At 31.3% G+C, this 20,124-nt stretch overlaps 2 protein-coding genes across 3 annotated transcripts in view; both read right to left on the reverse strand.

Moving 5' to 3' along the window:
* The window catches only part of LOC111241653 (serine carboxypeptidase-like 1), a 57,940-nt gene that overhangs the window by 17,270 nt on the left and 20,546 nt on the right, over window positions 1–20,124 (reverse strand). The window lies entirely within an intron of this gene.
* LOC106760776 (proline-rich receptor-like protein kinase PERK9) lies at window positions 5,559–8,864 on the reverse strand. 2 transcript variants are annotated; one of them, XM_022780543.1, is made up of 7 exons: window positions 8,582–8,864; window positions 7,870–7,940; window positions 7,714–7,783; window positions 7,451–7,598; window positions 6,909–7,070; window positions 6,660–6,802; window positions 5,559–5,816 (listed from the first exon to the last, which is right to left on the reverse strand). In XM_022780543.1, exons 3-7 carry the CDS (start codon window positions 7,725–7,727, stop codon window positions 5,759–5,761), a joined length of 525 nt encoding a protein of 174 aa, XP_022636264.1. In that variant the 5' UTR covers window positions 7,728–7,783; window positions 7,870–7,940; window positions 8,582–8,864; the 3' UTR covers window positions 5,559–5,758. The 2 variants fall into 2 exon arrangements, with proteins under 2 accessions (XP_022636264.1, XP_014499689.1); XM_014644203.2 differs by having other exon boundaries at window positions 7,714–7,790.

The following is a 20,124-nucleotide window of genomic DNA, read 5'->3' on the forward strand; positions in this document are numbered from 1 at the left end:
TAATTTGTTTGGTACATGCCGAACAAAACTACTACCCAAGGAATAAAAACAAGAGTTGCTGACGTGGTGTCAGATTATTGTTGTTGTCTCATACTTGTTGCTCTATTTCTATCCATCTTCTTCTTTTTAATTTTTTTTGGCTTAATTACCTTTTTAGTCTCCAAGTTGGAGGTTGAATTTCCGTTTGATACCCGCTTATAAAAGTGATTTAATTGGGTACCCAAATTATTGATTTTGCTTGTAATAGGTCCCTTCCGTTAAGTAGCTTGCAACGACGTTAATTTATGCTTACGTGGCTGTACTTTTATTTTTCTCTCCTGCTTTTCCTAACACTTCTTCCTTTCTTTTCTATTTCTCTCTCTCTTCCTTATAACTACCTCTCACTTTTTTTCTCTCTCATATTAGAATTAATTACCAACTTCTCACTTTTTCTCTCTCTCTCATCTACCACTACCACTGCTAGAATTAATTACCATGCACGGAAAATTTGAGAAATGTTTAAAGCTTTTTAAGTTTGAGAAAATTTTAAACTATTATACAACTATCAGAGCTCTACTGCATTCTTGAAATCACTTTCATCCCTTCTTCCTGCAGCATGGTGGCAGGATATGGTAGTAGTTCATAATCTCTAACAGGAAAACAATCCTATAAGAATGNGAAATGAATAGTTTAACAATATATACAAACTTTTATTAAACTTTTAGCAGAGGAAATTATCATTTCATCCAAACATGAATGAGTGAAATTTCCAAAGAGTTGACAAAGCTTTTTATAAATAATTTAAATATGTTTCAAACAAACAAACAAAGAAACATAATATTGATGTGATGTANAGACAGAAATATAAAAGCATATAGGAGAAGAACATGCAAAGTTAAAAGCCAGCAGAATCAGTTGTATAGCAATATATATTATATATTGATATTAATTAATATACCATAAACAAGGACGTTTATTGGTAATATTACAGATATATGTAGTTCTGTTATTGGCATGCACCATGCATATACATATGCATCAACGTAACAGGATCACGTCCTTTACTCTAAACAATGATGATGGATGTGGATGTCCATGCATGCATATGTATGGGTCAGTTGCATGGGAAGGGTAGCGTGGGGTTGAGTCCACAAATTCCGAGTGTAGTGTTAAAGATAGTTTGTGGTGTTGAATGCATGTTGTCTGCAACACGGTCTAATGCACTGCAAATGGTAGCATTAATCGGTATAATTTTTAGGATATCACATAGCTCACTGCAGATAAGGTTTTCGTTTATGAGTAAGAAAGGGTTGTCTTGAACACGTCCTGGAATGATGTCTGAGCTAACCATGGAAGACGAAAGAAGAACAAGAAGAAGAAGAAAGGCAGTGGATTTTGAGGTCTCGCCCATTTTCATGGCAGATTCATACACAACTCACTAACTCACTCATTGGGTAGAAGCCATTGATCTCTGATCTTTCTCTCACTCACTAACTCACTCTTTTTGGCTCTGTGATGAAACTATGGTGGTAGGATAGTTGAGTTTGAACTTTGGAGTACAGTGGTTTTGGATATTGGATTTCCAAGAGGTGATTGGGACTAATGAATTATATTTTCAATGTGGGATAAGGTAATAGAGGCTCTAATTTAAAATTTGTCTCATTTATGTCTGCAGATATAGTCATCGCTTGCATTTCATGTACTATATTTTCATATTTTTGTTGAAATTTATGTGCAAATAATTATTTTGGATATTTATTCTTTTCCTCACATATTATTGTTATTATTTTGGGTATTTAAATTAATCTCAATAATATTATTGTTTAAATTAATTTATGCTTTTGGATATTTTTTTTATTATCCTCGTAAAAATACCTTTTAAAATATTAAATATTTATTTCAATCAAATAATAAAAGTATTGTTTGGTCAAACTTCTTCATAATTATTTTAGAAAACTAAATATAGAAAGATGTTTTTAAAAGTTAAAACTAATTAATGTGTAAATTAAAATGGTGGAAGAGAGAGAAAAATTTGAAAAGTATTTATAATGACGAGAGAGAAATACAAGAGAGAGAAAGAAGTGTCAGAAAAAAATACAGGACAGAGAAAAAAGTGTAGGGAAGTTAACACCGTTTATACCTATTATTTAACGGAAGGGACCTATTAAAAGCAAAATCAAAAACCTGGAGACTCGATTAAATCACTTTTAAAAGCGAGTATCAAACGGAAATTCAGCATCTAACTTGGAAACTAAATAGGTAATTAAGCCTTTTTTAATAAAAAAATACTTATAATCATGACATACTTAAAATACTTATAGTCATTATTAAAAATACGTATGTATTTATTTTATTTTTATATCTTGTTCTGAAAATTTGAAGTCTGAGAAGGTGAACTAAACCTTCTAAAGCACGAGGCACCAGGCCTAATTTTTTTAGCATTGTACTGATGAGTTTACAAAAATACTAGTAGTTTTTATTTTGAATAAAACCTTTGTGCTTTCACAATCCTCCCTTATATTGTAATATTTGATAGAGAAAATAAGTGAAGAAAAGGAAGAGAAATATAGTGTAAATATAATTTTTAGTCCAAGAGAAATTAAGAAAAAATAAAGTGGAAATGAACTTTTTGATTCATTTGATTAAGAAAACAAAATAATAAAAATAATCTAATATTATTCCTAATTAACATTAATATTATTTATTTTAGTTATTAGTATTGCTTTATTNTCATTTGATTAAGAAAACAAAATAATAAAAATAATCTAATATTATTCCTAATTAACATTAATATTATTTATTTTAGTTATTAGTATTGCTTTATTTGTTTTATTATCATTATCTTTTTATGGAAAGACATTTTTTGGGTCCCGCATATGTTTTTTTTACTACCAAACTACTCAATTCTCTTTTCTTTCCTTCTCTCACTTATCAAACTCACAGTAAATTTCCTGCAACATCTTTTCCTAGTGATATATTGGAAAAATATTCTACTTTAAATATTTTTGTTCAGACACCAAATATTGCATCCCACCATCTTGGTGGGCAAAGAAACTGTTGAACAAAATTAATTAATTCGTTTTTTCTATTCAAGTGTATTAATTCCTTTACTTCATGTACAATAGATTGTACTTATTTGTTACACTGGTCATAAGATTTTTCTTTTGTTAAATTTCGCAACTTAACTATGGAAGAGAGCGCAATTAATGAACTTGAATTTTTCGTTGGACCTTTTTATATTGTCTTTTAGTTATACTTTCAAAATACAGTCATTTTGATATATTAAAATAATACTGTTTTATATTTTTTTTAGGTATTGTGATATTGTTGCGTTCCAAAATTTGGATAGTCGTATTTTTTCTGTTTTGACTCCTTTTTCACGTTCTCAGGTTCTTATTATTGTGTTTATTAAACTTTCTTTTGTAAATTTTTAACTTTTTGTATGTTGAATATATGTAATTATGTGTGATTGAATGTTTGAATTGATCATTTGAATGCTTATTAATTATATGATTGTATGACTGAATTGATTGTATGATTGAATTGATAATTTTATATAGAAAATTGTATTATTGTAATTTTGTAATATTTAGGAATGGATCGAAATTGAATTAATTTACCACGCATTAGTGCTGAGTACGAGAGAGGTGTAGAGGAATTTATACAATTTGCACAACATAATGAGGGGAGAAGTGATGATGAAGTGAAGTTTAGATGTCGCTTCAATTTTCCACATCAAAAGATCAATCTCCTGTACTTGGATCAATGAGATATTATGGTATAATAGAAGAGATATGGGAGGTTGATTACACCAAGTTTTTTGTTCCATTGTTCAAATGTAAGTGGTTTGACAATAAGAGTGGTGTGAAAATAGATGAATCGGGTATGAAACTGGTTGATTTTCGAAAGGTGGGTTACCGAGACGAACCGTTTATCATGGTACATCAAACATCTTAGGTTTTTTATGTCAAAGATCCTGCATCTGACCATTGTTATGTCACTCTTCAAGGCAAAAAACAAATTGAAATTAACGAAGACAATTTGATTAATATTCATATTGCTGACAACCATTCATTTCAAACTACAACAAATTTGGATGAACAATCTCTAGTTGACGACGATGTACACGCAATTCGGTCAGATCATGATGAGGGAATATACATATGATGAATCCATATCTTTATGTATGAATTTCCAATTTCTGTATAAGTATTTCCTATGATAACTATTTTAAGCATTTGTTAAATTATATGATATTACATAAGTCTTTTATTAATATTTCATGTTGTTATTTATGTTGACAAATATATGGTTGATCGTCCACATTCTTCAGGAGATGAGGCTCCCCCTTCCAGATCCACTAGAGGACCCACCAAGATGAAACAACTTTTGATCAGAAAGCATAGTGGTGAAAGAACACCGGTGAATGTTAACGTGATCACGGGTGTTGCAACTGACCCCTATGCAGATGACTTCCGATCATACCTTGGAGTAGTGGCACGTGCACTAGTAGAAAATTTGCTTTTTATGACGGGGAAAAATGACCTATTATAACGGATATCTTGGCATCATAGTTCTGGGCATCATAATAGGTCCTGTGCATTTTATGACGGACAGAAAAGTCCATCATAATAGGTCCAATGTATTATGACGGACTTTCTGTCACCTATATAATAGGTCTAGTATATTATGACAAATTTTCACTTATCCGTCATAATATAACGACTTTACCTATCATAATATGTAGAACATATTATGACAAATAATTGTTCACCTATTATAATATATACTTTTTAAAAATATTTTTTTATTACATACATTATTCACCTATCATAAAATATTCAAAAATAATCTTTTATTACATAATAAGCAGAAAATATTCATTCCTAACAAATGAAGATACATTAAACCAAAATTCTTTATGAAAGTACATAAAGCTATATACTAAGGTATATTGGTTTCATTTAACTTCAAAACAGGGCTCTCATATCTTGAAGGTCAAAAGTTCTATTAAGTGATTGCCATGTCGATATCAGTATTCTATTGATCAAGCAATAAACATTAAGCTCGCTGCACTCATTACCTATTCATTCCAAACTTGCATAGGTAAAACATATGAAAAGGGAACGTTCTAATTGGACCTTAAATGAAACAAAAGAAGATTATCATTAGATTTTGGTACCAAATATCCAATAAGGAAAGCATGAACCTGGTGATCATCGTCCATTGCTCAGACATTTTTTCCAACAGTTAAATAGGAAAAGTTCAACATAAAAGATAAGCATTATACACATCACATCTAGAGTACCACATATCCTGAAAAATATCTTAAGCCACTAACCTCGATGCAAAGTGAACTCAAGAAATAAAAATTCATCATTAGTATAGAAAAATCCAATAGGAAGTTAACTAATAAAAAACCTGTACAGTGTATTTGCAGACAAATAAAATAATAGTAATACCTGTACAATGAGCATGTAGCATATAAATTTATTAACGTGCCATATCATAGTTAGGGAAGGTAACTAATAAAAAACCATATGTTGCTTAATAGTAAAATTATCCATTATTTTCAAGAAATTCAAATATTTTCAATCTAGCTCTTTAACTTTAAGTTTTCAGTTGCATAATCATCAAAACCTTATACTTATCCTGATTCTTCAGGTAGATAGTCAGAGCACCATGCCCACCCATAGAATGACCAAATATAGAAGCCTTTGATGTTTCGAGCTGTGGAAAATTATCACTGAGAAGCTTTGGCAATTCCTTGACAACATAGTCATACATGCGCCAATTTTTCCATTTCTCTTGTGTGGCATTGAGATAAAATCCAACACCTATTCCAGAATGTACATGGAATTAAAATATCTTTTGCATATTAAAACGTATACAAATTGCATGTTAACTCTTTCGCTATAGCCCATAACAATTAAAATTATCCGGCACAACAATCACATCTTCTGAGAAAAATGAGCTTTCTTCCTATCAAAATAAGGAGAATGCAGTAGAGGTGCTGCAACAGGGAGATATTTAGAATAAGTTAAAAGAACTTTTAATCTGTTTTTTATTACACTTCAGATTAACTATATATCATGTTAAGATGCTCAGGTAACACCTACTCTGTAAATCAGTACCTTCATCATGTCCAAACAGAATTAGATGAAATAAGTTATTTGTTTCATGTTTGTGGGTTTTCTACCCATAGCAAGTTTAAAGCATAACAAACTCTACCTTGAGTGAGTGTAAGAATTTGGTTAAATCATGACAGTTGGCTTTGGACTATTACTAGAGACATCTAATCAGTATGTGTTAATATTTCACTTGGTTTTGGACAAGTACTAGTGATATCTAATCAGAATTTATTAATATATCAGTTGGCTTTGGACACATACTATATTGTCCCTTACTCAAATTCTGTGAATGAAGGTTTATAATTTACATCATAAGTTAGATATCTAATCTCAAAATAGACATGAAGATTACTACTTAGAAAGAAAAAAAAAAAAACAAGGAGGAAAATGAAGCAATCATAATTTTACAATGCGAATGAGAGTCAGTTCAATTACAAAAATGGAATATCCTCAGAGAATGAAAAAACGTTTTTACTTCCCTTAATTGACAAGTCTCATAAATGATAAACCCTTATTAGGTTGAGTATTTCTTGATATCTTTGTTACTACCATGCTGTTGAAGAAACGATTGTAGAGCTGTGAAATAATCTTATTTCTTCAGATTGTTGTGCAGAGTCAAACACCTCACTTTCCCCAAGTTGCATTCCATTAGTTAGATCAGAACCTCCTAAGCTATCAAAAGCTCTAACAACCTATGAAACATAACAATTCAGGAAAACCATGTCAGTACTTTGTGCATTTACTTGTTGGTATAATCCAAAATAACATTTTGCAGTTTTTCCAACATCTAATGTCTACCTGTCCCATGCGAGGTCTCTTTGAAGCTGAATGCCGCACACAAGCTGCAGCAACCTCAATCATGCAATACAATTCACTCTCAATGTAATTCTTTTCTAGGCTTTGATTTGCCAAACTACTGAATTCCTCAGTATCAATTGCATGACTTAGTAAAGGCCGAGCCTGAAAAATATAGTTGTATCAATATGTTTGAATTTTACAAGTTTAGACAGTTTCTGACTATTAAACTGTATAATTTTATGCTTTCTTTCATGCATGCAACTATTGACACAAACACACTTGAAACAATACATTCCATTCTTTTAGCTTGATTGAAACCATGGCTGTTCTACAAGTTTTGCAAATAGTAAGCATTTTGTCATCCTTATCATACTTCAGTAAGTATGATAAGTGATGCAATTTCCGAAGGGAAGAAAAGCAAAATCAAGAAATAGACTTTAACCCCAAACATATGTTTTAATAGACATTGATATTAGGCTTCTCTCTCAAGATTCACAAAATGATAGCAAAGCAATACTAGAAAAAGAAGCATCTTTCGATACCCATTCAACCAGGCTTTCATCTCCCAAAGGTTGGGATACATCTACTGGCTTCCGCCCGGTAATTAGCTCCAAAAGCACGATTCCAAAAGAATATGCATCAGACTTCTCAGTCAATTTACCACTTGAAGCATATTCAGGGGCAACATACCTTACATGAGGGTGGAAATCAATGTTAATACACATTTTGCTCTCAATAGTCTGAATGGAAAATGATACAGTGAAAAAGAAAAGAGAAGTTTGGAGACATATCAATGAATGCTTACCCAAAAGTTCCCATGACACGCGTGGTAATATGCGTATTTGCATCAAGAGCTAATTTGGCTAGCCCAAAATCTGAGACCTGACATTAAAAATTATAGTACAAGATTTTGATTGATACAAATAGAACAAGCTTTTTGAATAAGTAGAATGACAGATACCTTAGCTTCATAATTGAAATCTAAAAGAATGTTTGATGACTTGATATCCCTGTGAATGATCCGAGGGTTGCCTGAAATGTTCATGACATTCAACAGGATTAATAATAATACAACATCTCTAAGCATTAGATGATTTCTTGATATTACCATTGTAGAGCTGTGAAATTATTATAATTCTAGAATTATGACTCAGTTTGAATGCACTCCACTGTTTCTGCAATTTCTTTTATGATCCCTCCTTTATCAGAAAAAAAACTACTTAAAAGATTTTATTTAAGCATACAATTGTGGATATTTGTTAATGTGATCGTGTGCGTGTCTGTCACTCACTAATAACAACTCTTATGTGCATTTTCTCACACACGTGACTCTTTCTACCTTTATTCAATTGATGCACAGAGGATAAGCAATAGAGAAAACAAACGAGCAGAAAGCCAAAATACTAGAAAAGAAAAACTCGGTGGATATTTCTGGGATTCATCATCCATGGCTCTAACTCACTCTACTGGTCAGAAAATCCATCGTTCAACTGAAACAAGAATACTAGAAGAGGCCGAAACCACAAATTAACAAGTGTTAACTGCTATATATGCCCAACCCAGCCCTCTTCTCTTTTCCTTTCTTATTTCCCCTTTCTCTGTGTATTTGGTAACAAACAAATTGGCAGATTTTGAGTATTGAGAGGAAAAAGCAAACCAAATAAGAGGAAAACCTGATGACGGTGTAAGCAAACTCCTATTCGATGACCGGTGAACTCCGAAAGGGGAACGAAAGTGACGAAAGCACGAACAGGAGAGATGAAAGCACGAACGAGAGTGATGAAAACACGAACGAGAGTGATGAAAACACGAACGAGAGTGATGAAAGCACGAACGAGTGATGAAATCACAAACGAGAGTAAGGAGAGCACGAACGAGAGTGAAGAAAGTGATGAAAGCACAAAAGAAATTAGAGCTTGCGATGATCTCAATGAGAGTGATGGAAAGAAGAGTGAACGAATTAAAGACAACGAGACTGAATATCTTTGAAATAAAGAGATATTATGACTGATTTTTCAAAATCAGTTATAATAAATTAATAAATGTTTCACTCCTTTTATATATTATAACAGCTTTCCATTACTACGTTATAAAATATTTTTAAGTTTCTCCACCCATTTTATAGTATGACGAATATTTATAATTATGTTATAATACTTTTTAAAATTATTTACAAGCTTCTGTCACCACATTACATATTATAATTGATTTTTAAAATTTCGTCATAATATTAACTTATTATGATTAATGATTTTCATCCGTCATAGTAGATTTGTTATAGAATGTTTTTTTTTCATTAATGGTGACAAGATTAGTATTCTTACTCCATCTTTTGATCATGTGTCCGAAGTTGATCGGAACATTATATGGAACGATTTATTGGTAAGTTATTTATATAATTTCAATTAGAGTTTGTTTATTTTGATAATTTTGTATTGATACAACTTTATTATGTTTTTTTAGCTGACATTTGACATTCCACGACTGATGGTGCCAATCATTACACGGTGTACGTCATCGGTTGATCTCTAAATATAGCTTGCATTTTACGTAATCCCTTGCCTCCCTATTGAACATATTAGGAATAATAATAATACTTCCTTTGCATTTTCTTTTCCTTAGATTTTGAAGCATTTAATGCTAAAACATTTTGAAATTCATAAGTGTTAACATCTCTGGTTTTTCCCCCAGCCTTCATCGATAACATCTCCCTCGACTCTATAACAAATTAATATTACGTCAATTTGTTCGGGTCTTCGACGTGTCTTCAACCAGAAGCCAAATTTGGTGCCCTTTTGATATTAGTTGTTTTTGTAATCATTAAATATAACGTTGAACTGTTTCAAACAACTTCAATACAAATTATTTTTATACAGTTAACTTTGCGTATTGAGTGATTCGAATATTGATACTAATTAATTGTGATTTTTATACAGAAGACAAAGCATACGTCACATTCTGCCGTTGTTCGATGTTTTCTTCTTTCCTTTTGCCTTTATAAAATCTCCCATGACCTCCCGTTATCATTATATTTTAAGATAAGATTTACATTTTTTTTATTTTTATATTATTAATTTATGTAAATTTATCTTGTAATATTTACATATTATTAAATATAAGAAAGATATGTCGATGAAATTTAAAGAGAGTAAAACTTTATTTCTTTAAAATATTAGTTTAATTTCATATGAAAAATAATAATAATAATATTAATAATTATGAGAATTTAGATGTAGTTATACCTCAGAATAATTAAAATCATTTTGAATATTACTATATTATTACAAGTTATTTGAAATGAATGTTATTTAACATCCGAACTAACTTTTTTTCATATAAAAAAGTTAACATAATGTACAAAGTAAATAATTTTTTTTATTAGATTCAACAACAACATTTCCAACCTTATATTTCTTTCCTCTCTCCTTTTGCCTTTACTATGCATTATTACACGATGTACGTCATTGGTTCATTTATAAATATAACTTGCATTTCACATAATCCCTTTTGCCTCCTGTTTCCATATTACGATTTGTGTTTTTTATTTCACAATATGTTTAATGCTGAAACAATTTTGAGAACTAAAATAATTATATAAAAAAAAGTTCTTCAACTTCATCGTTTAACATTAATTTGGTTAGGGAAGGTATGTAGGGTAGGTTTTCAAATTGTACAACTTCAAATGAAATCAAAATCTGTTTAACTTATTTCTTCGGTAACTTCCTTTATATTTTATTTTTCTTTTTCAATCAAACGTTGAGGCCTCTGGGGGAATAGACGTTACGGGAATTGACGTGAAGGACATTGGAGTGGTTAGGAGCATTAATTGGGTGCTTTTACGAGAAGCCAAAGGAGCTTAAGTTTTTATTATTTTTTTCTTTTTTCTATTTTCTTTTAAACACTCACTTGAACTTCCTAGTCACATGGTTTTGTAACGTAGTTTTCGTCAAATATCAGTATCAAAAGAGATTTTTTTACAATTATTATCAGTATCCAAAGATATTTTTAACTTTTTATCTGAATGAACGTCGCTCCATTTATTATTATTTTTTGTTTGTAGTTTTCATTATCAGTACTCAAAGATATTTTTGAGATATTTTACTTTAATACTGAATGATGTTTGAACGTCATATCAGATGGGAATTGACGTTAATACAAGTTATTGACCATAATTACACGATCTAATGTCCGTTATCGGTTCATATATAAATATAGATGTGCTTTTCTTGTAACGCCATCCGTCCTGTTTCGATATTGAACATATTAGGATTCATGTTTTTTTTATCTCCTGAACGCTTTTCTTTCCTTAGTTTTCGAATCATCTCTGTTCTTAAAATTGCAATTTGCTGACTTGAATTTGAAAATTCCGCATTCAAGCCTCAGTTCATATGAAGGTGGCATTTCAAATTCAAGTCAATGAAATGCTTTTTACAGTACAATAATGGTTTAGCTATCTTACTGAAAGGGAAGTCCTTTGGAAAAAGAAATATGGTTCACAATATGTTTAATGCTGAAACAATTGACAACTGAAATATATTTATAAAAATGTTGTTTAATTTCATCATTTTGCAATGTATGATTCTTCGATTTTTTTTTTTCATTAATAGCACATATTAGTTTTTTAATTTCACATATAGCATATTGTTTGTCATATTTACTTATATAACACATTTTTTAATAGGTTTAGAATCCCGTTTTTCATGAATTCTGTGAAGGTTTGCAGTTTTAACTTACAGAGATTTACTTTTACTTTTTATTTTTAAATCTTCCCCACTTTTTTTCTTCTCTCTTTTCTCTTGACCTAGCAGTCACATCCCTTTTTCTTCTTCCCCTTTTCATCTTCCTTTGTTAAGTTCTTCTTATTCTCTGTTTTTGTGGCATTTCATCACCGCAAATCCTAGGTACTATTAGAGTTTTAATCATGTTTAGATTTTACGTAGTTATATATAAATATTGGTTTGGTTTGTGTTGTGAGAAATATAGTGATGCATTGATGTGGAAAAGTATGAAAGGGGAAAACAGTGAAGCTTATCTTTAGCCATTGTCGTTGAATAAGTTTGGAAAACCATGGAAGGTTACAATGGTTTTTAAACTCAGGTAAAATATTTTAATTTTTTTAAATTAAAACCATTGAAACCTTGAAGGGTTTTCTAAACATTCTCAATAATTATAAATAAAATAAAATTGTTCACTAGGTTTCTAAAACCATTCAATCCTTCCGTGGTTTTCCAAACTCATTGAACTGATTCATGGTTTTCAATAATTAAAAAAATTGTTAATCGAGAAAGGGTTTTCCAAATCTATGGTTTTCCATATTATAAAAAAAATAAAAATTGTTCACCGGGTTTCGAAAACCATTCCAAACCCATTCAACGGGCATTGACTAAAAGTAAGCTTCACATTCTTTCCCTTCCATGCTTTTCCAAATCAATGCATCACTATTTTTCTCACATGTAAAATCTAGATATGAAAATATAATCAAAATTGTAATAGTATCTGGGATTTGCGGTGATGAAGTGCCACAAGAATGGAGAAGAAAAAGAACTTAACAAAAGAAGAAGAAAAAAGGGTTGTGAGTTAAAACAGTAAACCTTTCACAAAATTCGTTTTTGTGATAAATGAGTTTTGAATTTTAATTTTTATAAAAACATTTTGAAAGATATTAAAAATTCGGTTTTCCAGAAAAACAAACAATATGTTATATGTGAAATTAAAAAAGTAATGTGTTATTAATGAAAAAAATCATGATTCTTCTTTTAAATTGTCATCAATTTGTTTTCTACTGTTAGATTTCATAGCTATTCACACAGTTGACATCGAATATTGAGATCATTGGAGGAAAAGAAACCATTTTGAAAGACCAACCATTGTTGAAAATGATGAAGCCATTTGAGAACAGGATTTAGAGATTTACAGAAAGCATATGGTTTCAATATAACTTCAGGAATAGATTTAGTTTCAATATAAACAACCGCTCCATTCTTTTATTTTTTTATTTTAAATAACCAATATTACGTCGATTCTAAAGTCACTTGACAAAATATTTTAAAGGATGAGATCCACGTCAAATATTGGTACCACTCGACGTTGATCCACCCTTATATATACTGAATTTGAATATCTTATGCACACTGAGTTGTTTCTAAACCCTAATTCATTGTTCTGTAAGTACAAAGATATTAAACCCTTGTATTGAGGAAAATTATTCGGTGTCCAAATTCAAATGGCTTCTTTATCACATCCTTCAAGAGATAGAGGAAAGACTGTTGAGGCTGCAAGAAATGATGATCTCTCCGGGTGGATCAGTGATGAGAAGAGTCGTAAAAAGTTTCTGAGCTGGAAGAGGTTTAAACATATTGTTCCTCACAAATATGTGAACCTCGACTTGTTTGAAAAAGAAGGATTTCACTTCCAAGAATGGATTGAAACTCAAGGTCTCTCTACACTTGTCTAGATGAAGGGTGATTGGTANCTTGACTTAGTAAGGGTCTTCTACAACAATATGAGAAACATAGATGGTGTCCTTCATTCTCGAGCAAAAGGAGTAAATGTTCACATTGACAATGATGTATGGTTTCAAGTTCCAGGATTAAAAGTTAAAGGTTTATTCTCTCACTTACGGTACTCAGAAAAAAAAAAACAAAAGGCTGAACAAAAAAGAGGTGTACAGTAACTGGTTAAGGTTTCCTGGGAGACACCCAATTGAAAGATTATATGTGCATGAGGGACTGAATAAAGAAGAAAAGATAATAGCGCACATTCTTGCTCGGGTGATTTTACCTGCTAGATTTCTACATGACAGAATAACAACTGAAGATGTTTTTCTGTTGTATGCCATGAATAATGATGTTCCTACCAATTGGGTGGGAGTAATAAAAAATCATATGATTGATGCATATATCAAACACACATGACATCTACCATATGCTCTGTTTATCAGCGAAATCCTGACCCTTCAAGGTGTGGATGTTAGTGGTGAAAAGAAATGCTCTTGTGACTACTCAAATGTGATAAATCGAAACACCTTGACTTTCCTTAGCCTTGTGAAGACCACAAAGGGATGGTGCTTCAAGGATGAAGAGAATATGCTTCAAAGTTCTGGAAGCAATTTTAAAAGATTGGTTTTGGAAAAACTAAACAGAATCGAACAGAAGATAGACGCTATGGATCAGAAAAAGAATAACAATGATTCTCCAATTGAAGATTCAATTGAAGAAGAGTCTAGTGAGGACGATTCCATGGAAATTTTATGAATCAGAATAGAGGCTTAGAATTTTAGTATGGAGTTTGTTTTGTGTTTTTGTTCTGTGTCTGTTTTGGTTTATTATTTGTTTTGTGTTTGTTTTGCTATCGGCATTATATGCCACATCATTTTGCTTCAATCTGATTGTAATCATTATGAATATCTAATGAAATCAGTTTTCCCTTTTAAAGCAATGAGTGTGAATGGCTATTCAATATTGTTGACTTAATCTGACTACTAAGGGTATTTGATGAAGAAGCCATTTGAGAAAAGGATTAGAGATTTAGGGGAAGCTTACAGTTTCAATATTAGTTCGGACGTTCATTGGCAGTAAATAGTTCAGGGTGCCACTCTTTTATTATTTTTTTTCTTTTAATACACCGATAGTACGTCGTTTTCTAAAGCCAATCGACATATTATTGTCAGCCAGAAGCAAAAAGAGTTACCCTTTTTAATTCTTTTTTTCTTTTTTCTTTTAAACTACATTAAATTCTACGGGGATGGACATATTATTTGTCAGCCGGAAGTCAAAGAGTTTCTCCCTTTTTAATTCCTTTTATTTTTAATGCAACAATAAATGAAGAGTTAATCCCTTTTTAATCCAACAATAAACAAAGAGTTTCTACCTTTTTAATCGAACAATAAACGAATAGTTTCAACCAGAAGCCAAAGAGTTTCTCCCTTTTTATTTCCTTTTTTATTTTTAATGCAACAATGAATGAAGAGTTAATCCCTCTTTAATCCAACAATAAACGAAGAGTTGTAATACTTGGACGTTTCAATATAAAAACCACCAATAGTACATCGATCGCTTAAGCCATCTGACGTATTATTATCAGCATTGCAAAAGCCAAAATATGAACGTCAAACTATAAAGAAGTAGATCCAGAGATGACTTCCTTTCCATTTTGAGCGGTGATTTTTTCAATCCTTAGAGTCTTTTGTCAATGACTGTGTCAACTTTCAATTTACCAGAGCCCCAAGAATCTTATATGCAAGTACTTTCATTTTACCAGAGCCCCAAGAATCTTGTGTTGCAGTCAGGTTTCAATTTACCTGAGCCCCAAGAATCTTTTTAGAGATTCTGACATTTCATATATATTTTCACCGCATACCATTTAGCCCACTCATCTACTTCGGATTTTGTCAAATCTGTTTTGTTTGCATTTCCATATTCTAAATTGAAACCTGACTGCAACACAAGATTCTTGGGGCTCTGGTAAATTGAAAGTTGACACAGTCATTAACAAAAGAATCTAAGGATTGAAAAAATCACCGCTCAAAATGGAAAGAAAGGTGATGTGAACAACAAGAAGGGATCATCAATAATTCTACAACAGAAGAATATAGAAATTCGTGGTTTCATTTTAATTTTTTAATAAGTGGCTTCTTAAGCGGTGATTTTCATCAATATTTTAATCATCTTTTGAATATTAATGAAATTCTCTTTTGGCAAACATTACTTAATGATGATTGAATTGTATAATTGATTAAATCTGATAAAATCACTTTTATGATTGCAAATGTCCATTTTAATGTTACATGGTTACATTGCATCAGTATACTCAATATGGGATAACGGTTATTGCTCAATATACCATAGCTCTTTTTTTTAAACAAAAATTATACGTCGTTTGCTAAAGCCACTCGACGTGATATTAATGACTATTGTATTAATATTACGTCAAAATACTATTGACATGACATTTTATTGTTCATCCAGAAGCCAAATCGCTCCTTTTTTACTTCTTATCTTTTTTCCTTTTCCTTTTTAACCTACAATAACACGTCGAATATTAAAATATACGACGTCCTCTGTATATTCAAAATCCAAAATCTATCAACCTTTTTCTTTCGTTTTTTGTACTCCTTCAAGCTTTTTTATGTCCTTGAAGGAGAGATAACAGAAAACAGAAGAAAAAAAAATTAACAGATGGAGTTCATAGGAGAAATTTCATGAATGGAAGATGTAGCGTTTTGAAAGGGTCCTAAATCTAAATGTATAACGTCCTCTGTATATTCGAAATCCAAAATCTATCTACCTTTTTCTTTTGTTTTTTGTACTCCTTCAAGCTTTTTATGTCCTTGAAGGAGATAACAGAAAACATAAGAAAAAAAAATTAACAGATGGAGTTCACAGGAGAAATTTTATGAATGGAAGATGTAGCGTTTTGAAAGGGTCCGAAATCCAAATGTATAACGTCCTCTGTATATTCGAAATCCAAAACCTGTCAACCTTTTTCTTCTATTTTCTATACTTCAACTTTTTTATGTCCTTGAAGGAGATAACAGAAAACAAAAGAAAAAAAATTAACAGATGGAGTTCACAGGAGAAATTTTATGAATGGAAGATATAGCATTTTGAAAGGGTTCGAAACCCAAATGTATAACATCCTCTGTATATTCGAAATCCAAAACCTGTCAACCTTTTTCTTCTATTTTCTGTACTCCTTCAAGCTTTTTTATGTCCTTGAAGGAGATAACAGAAAACAGATTAAAAAAAAATTAACAGATGAAGTTCATAGGAGAAATTTTATGAATGGAAGATGTAACGTTTTGAAAGAGTCTGAAATCCAAATGTATCAACCTTTTTCTTTGTGTTACTACCATTCCTTCAAGCTTTTCCTCGTGACAGAATCAAACCATAAAGAAGTGACTCCTTTTTGTGACCTAGAAGGAGCTACTAGTAACACGAAGAGAAAACACTTAACACAAAGAAACCTTGGAATTGTTACAAGAAATTTGATAAATGGATGTCTACTTAAATTATTACTGTTGGGAAAGCCCTGATATGGGCCTGATATGGGCTTCAATAATAAAAGGCAGTCTACTTAAATGATATATGGGAAAATACAGTTTGCTACTAGAAACGAAGAGGCTGACGTCAACTTCTCCTGACTTATGATGCTTAGCTCTATACAATTTCACAGTTTGATCGTTATTGATTCATTTTTTAAAGTTTCAAAATGTTGTTCTCTCCGAAATCAGATCCACTAATTCGGTAGAGAACAACTTCTTGAAACTTAAAAATTGAATCATATAATCAAGAAACTTCAAATTATAAAAGCAGTTCCAGGGTTTTACAGAATTTGAAATAGCACTTATCTTCTTACTATTTTTTTTGCCTGTTAAATCAGAAATCGCGAACTCGTGGTTACGCACACTTCATCGTCTCTTATGGTATTTCAACCAAAACCGAACTTGGGTCCTTGCCTAGTTCTCATGTCACCGTATTCCTTTTCATTGGCGGTTTACATGACGTCTAGGCAACGACCCAGGTTCGGTTTTGGGTTGAAATGTCATTAGAGATGCAAAAGACGCAAGCTTTTTCTTATGAAGAAACTAGCAAAAGAAGAACGTCCAACAAAGGGAAGTTGACGTATTATTTAATATTACGGCAAAGGTCTCTCCTTTCTTTACTTTTATCTTTTTTTCTTTTTTCTTTTTAACCTAAAATAACACGTTGATTTTGAAAATATTCAACGTCCTCTATTAATTCCTGGAAGGAGTTTATGAATTTTATGATTTGAAGTTGTAGCGTTTTGAAAGGCCTTGGAGTTGTTACAAGTTAACACAACTGTTGTTACAAGAAATTTTATAAATTGATGTCTACTTAAATAATTAGTGTTGGGAAAGGGCCGATATGGGTTTCAATAATTAAAGCTAGTATACTTAAATGATATATGGGAAAATGCAGTTTGTTGCTAGAAACGAAGAGGTTGACGACAATTTCTTTAGACTTCTAAAGTGTCCTTTTGGTTATATTCTTTTTTCTTTTAATGAAACAAAAAAAAAAATGAATTCCATGTGCATATGACGTATTATTCGTTATTAAAAGGCAAAGGTCACTCTTTTTTTTCTTTTTCCTTTTTATATTCCCATAGAATGTCAAACATTAGGGGGCTTCGACGTCAAAGGCATTTGTGTGATTGTGTTGTGAGAATTAATTTTGTGTTGTTACCAGAGTGGTTGTGAGCATTAATATTGACTCTATAAATATAATGCTTAACTCATACAACTCCACGCTCACTTCATCATCTTCCTCCTCGCCGTTTTTCTACGCGGCATTGCATTTCCATGTGCGTTTTATCTCTTTTGAATCGTTTAAACTTACTTTTACTCCGATTAAATTAGCCTTTGATGAATTATCTTCCATTTGAACCTATTAAAATGAGTTTTCGTTCTGTTTTGGTGCACTTTTTCTCGTGTCTTTTGGTAGCGTATTAGTACCTTCTCCCTTTAGTAGTTTCCTAGAAAGAAAAGCTTGCGTCTTTTGGTCTCTTTGGTATTTCTACCAAAACCGAACCTGGGTCCTTGCCTAGTTCTCATGTCACCGTATTCTTTTTCATTGGCGATTTGCATGACGTCTAGGCAACGACCCAGGTTCGGTTTTGGGTTGAAATGTCATTAGAGATGCAAAAGACACAAGCTTTTCTTATGAAGAAACTAGCAAAGGAAGAAGGTTGTACCAGGCTACCGAAAAACACGCGCAAAACTACACTAAAACACAACTCAGTAAACGTTGAATGCATAGAAGAATTTGACGTTATATAGTTGTTTTGAAATAAAAAGAAAAAATAATAAAAAGGAACTAAATAATAAAACGTCGTAGATAGTATAAAATGACGTTATATGGATTGATTTAAAAGAAAAATAAAAGAATAACTACTAGCTGAAGGAGATAACAGAAAACACAAGGAAAAAAAATTAAAAGATGGACTTCATAGGAGAAATTTTAAGAATGGATGTCTACTTAAAATAATTACTGTTGACGTCAAAGCCAGTTTAAATTAACGTTTTATTGGTTTATTTAAAACAAAAATAAAAGAATAACTACTAGTTGTAATATACAACGTCCATCTTTTGTTATTGTTGACATCATATTATTTAAAACAAAATTTTGTATTCATTTATTTTGTATTGAACGTCAATTGTTTTCTTAACTGAAGTTATGTGATCACCTAGGTTTCGTACACCAAGGAACATCACGTCAGACCCCAAATTGTTTGATGTTCTACATTGGTATAAACTTCGAAACCATAAAGTGGGTGACGTTCTGTCTACTTTAAAACAGAAAAAAGCATAATAAAAAACGGATTCGCTATCTGTCATATAAAACGTCGAATATTTAGCATGGTGGACATCAAATGTGGGTAGAGTGATACTGCTGGAAGCAAACCAGTATTTCGTTATTTTTTTTATTTTAAATTGAATGTCAGTTGTTTCTCAAAATGATGTTAAGTGTTTCTAAGGTCATTGTTTTATGTTGTTCTGGACGTTGTTTGACATTAGTACATTTTAGATTACGTCTATATGATCTTTGTTTGTCGTTAATAAATATTAGTTGGTGAACGGTTTCAACAGAGGATGTGGAGCTATTGAATTTATTTACGGTAATGTCACCGGTTATTTTTAATGTTGCGAATTGGCCGGTGAGACGTTGACCGCATGACATTATAATCCATTTTTCACCAGTATAGGTTATTTAACGATAAAAATTAGGTATTAACTCATCTCGATTGGACACAAATAATGTCATTATAATTAACTCGCAACTACATATAATAATGCAAAAGAAATATCATATTATTTATTTAACTGATTATTCAAAATTAAAACATTTCTCTATAGAGTTACTTAATCCCTCCTTTTATACTAGAAGGTATAATACTATTTTTGGGTTCATTAGAACACATTTATTCGCAAACAGATAAATTCGAGCCTTTGCAGCATCGTAAATGGCCTTTGTTTTAATTTCCTACAAAGCCTTCTTTGATATCCATCTACTCAACATGTCAAAACATTCTCCGGATTTGTCAATCGGAGCTCTGTGGCCCGCACCCTGAAATTATTGGAGTAAAAAATAATAAAACAAAAAACTGGAAAATTATATATATATATATATATATATATATATATATATATATATATATATATATATATATCATTTCAAGTACATGAAGTGTTTATTTT

This window comes from Vigna radiata, chromosome 5, assembly GCF_000741045.1.
Source record: "Vigna radiata var. radiata cultivar VC1973A chromosome 5, Vradiata_ver6, whole genome shotgun sequence".
Taxonomy (NCBI): domain Eukaryota; kingdom Viridiplantae; phylum Streptophyta; class Magnoliopsida; order Fabales; family Fabaceae; genus Vigna; species Vigna radiata.

Bases quoted from the DNA above. Each gene is read 5' to 3' on its own strand.
- LOC106760776 (XM_022780543.1), bottom strand. The intron at 7,071-7,450 runs GTATCGAAAGAT...TATATTTTTCAG, and splicing joins ATGAAAGCCTGGTTGAATGG to GCTCGGCCTTTACTAAGTCA. The intron at 6,803-6,908 runs GTAGACATTAGA...TATGTTTCATAG, and splicing joins AGAGACCTCGCATGGGACAG to GTTGTTAGAGCTTTTGATAG.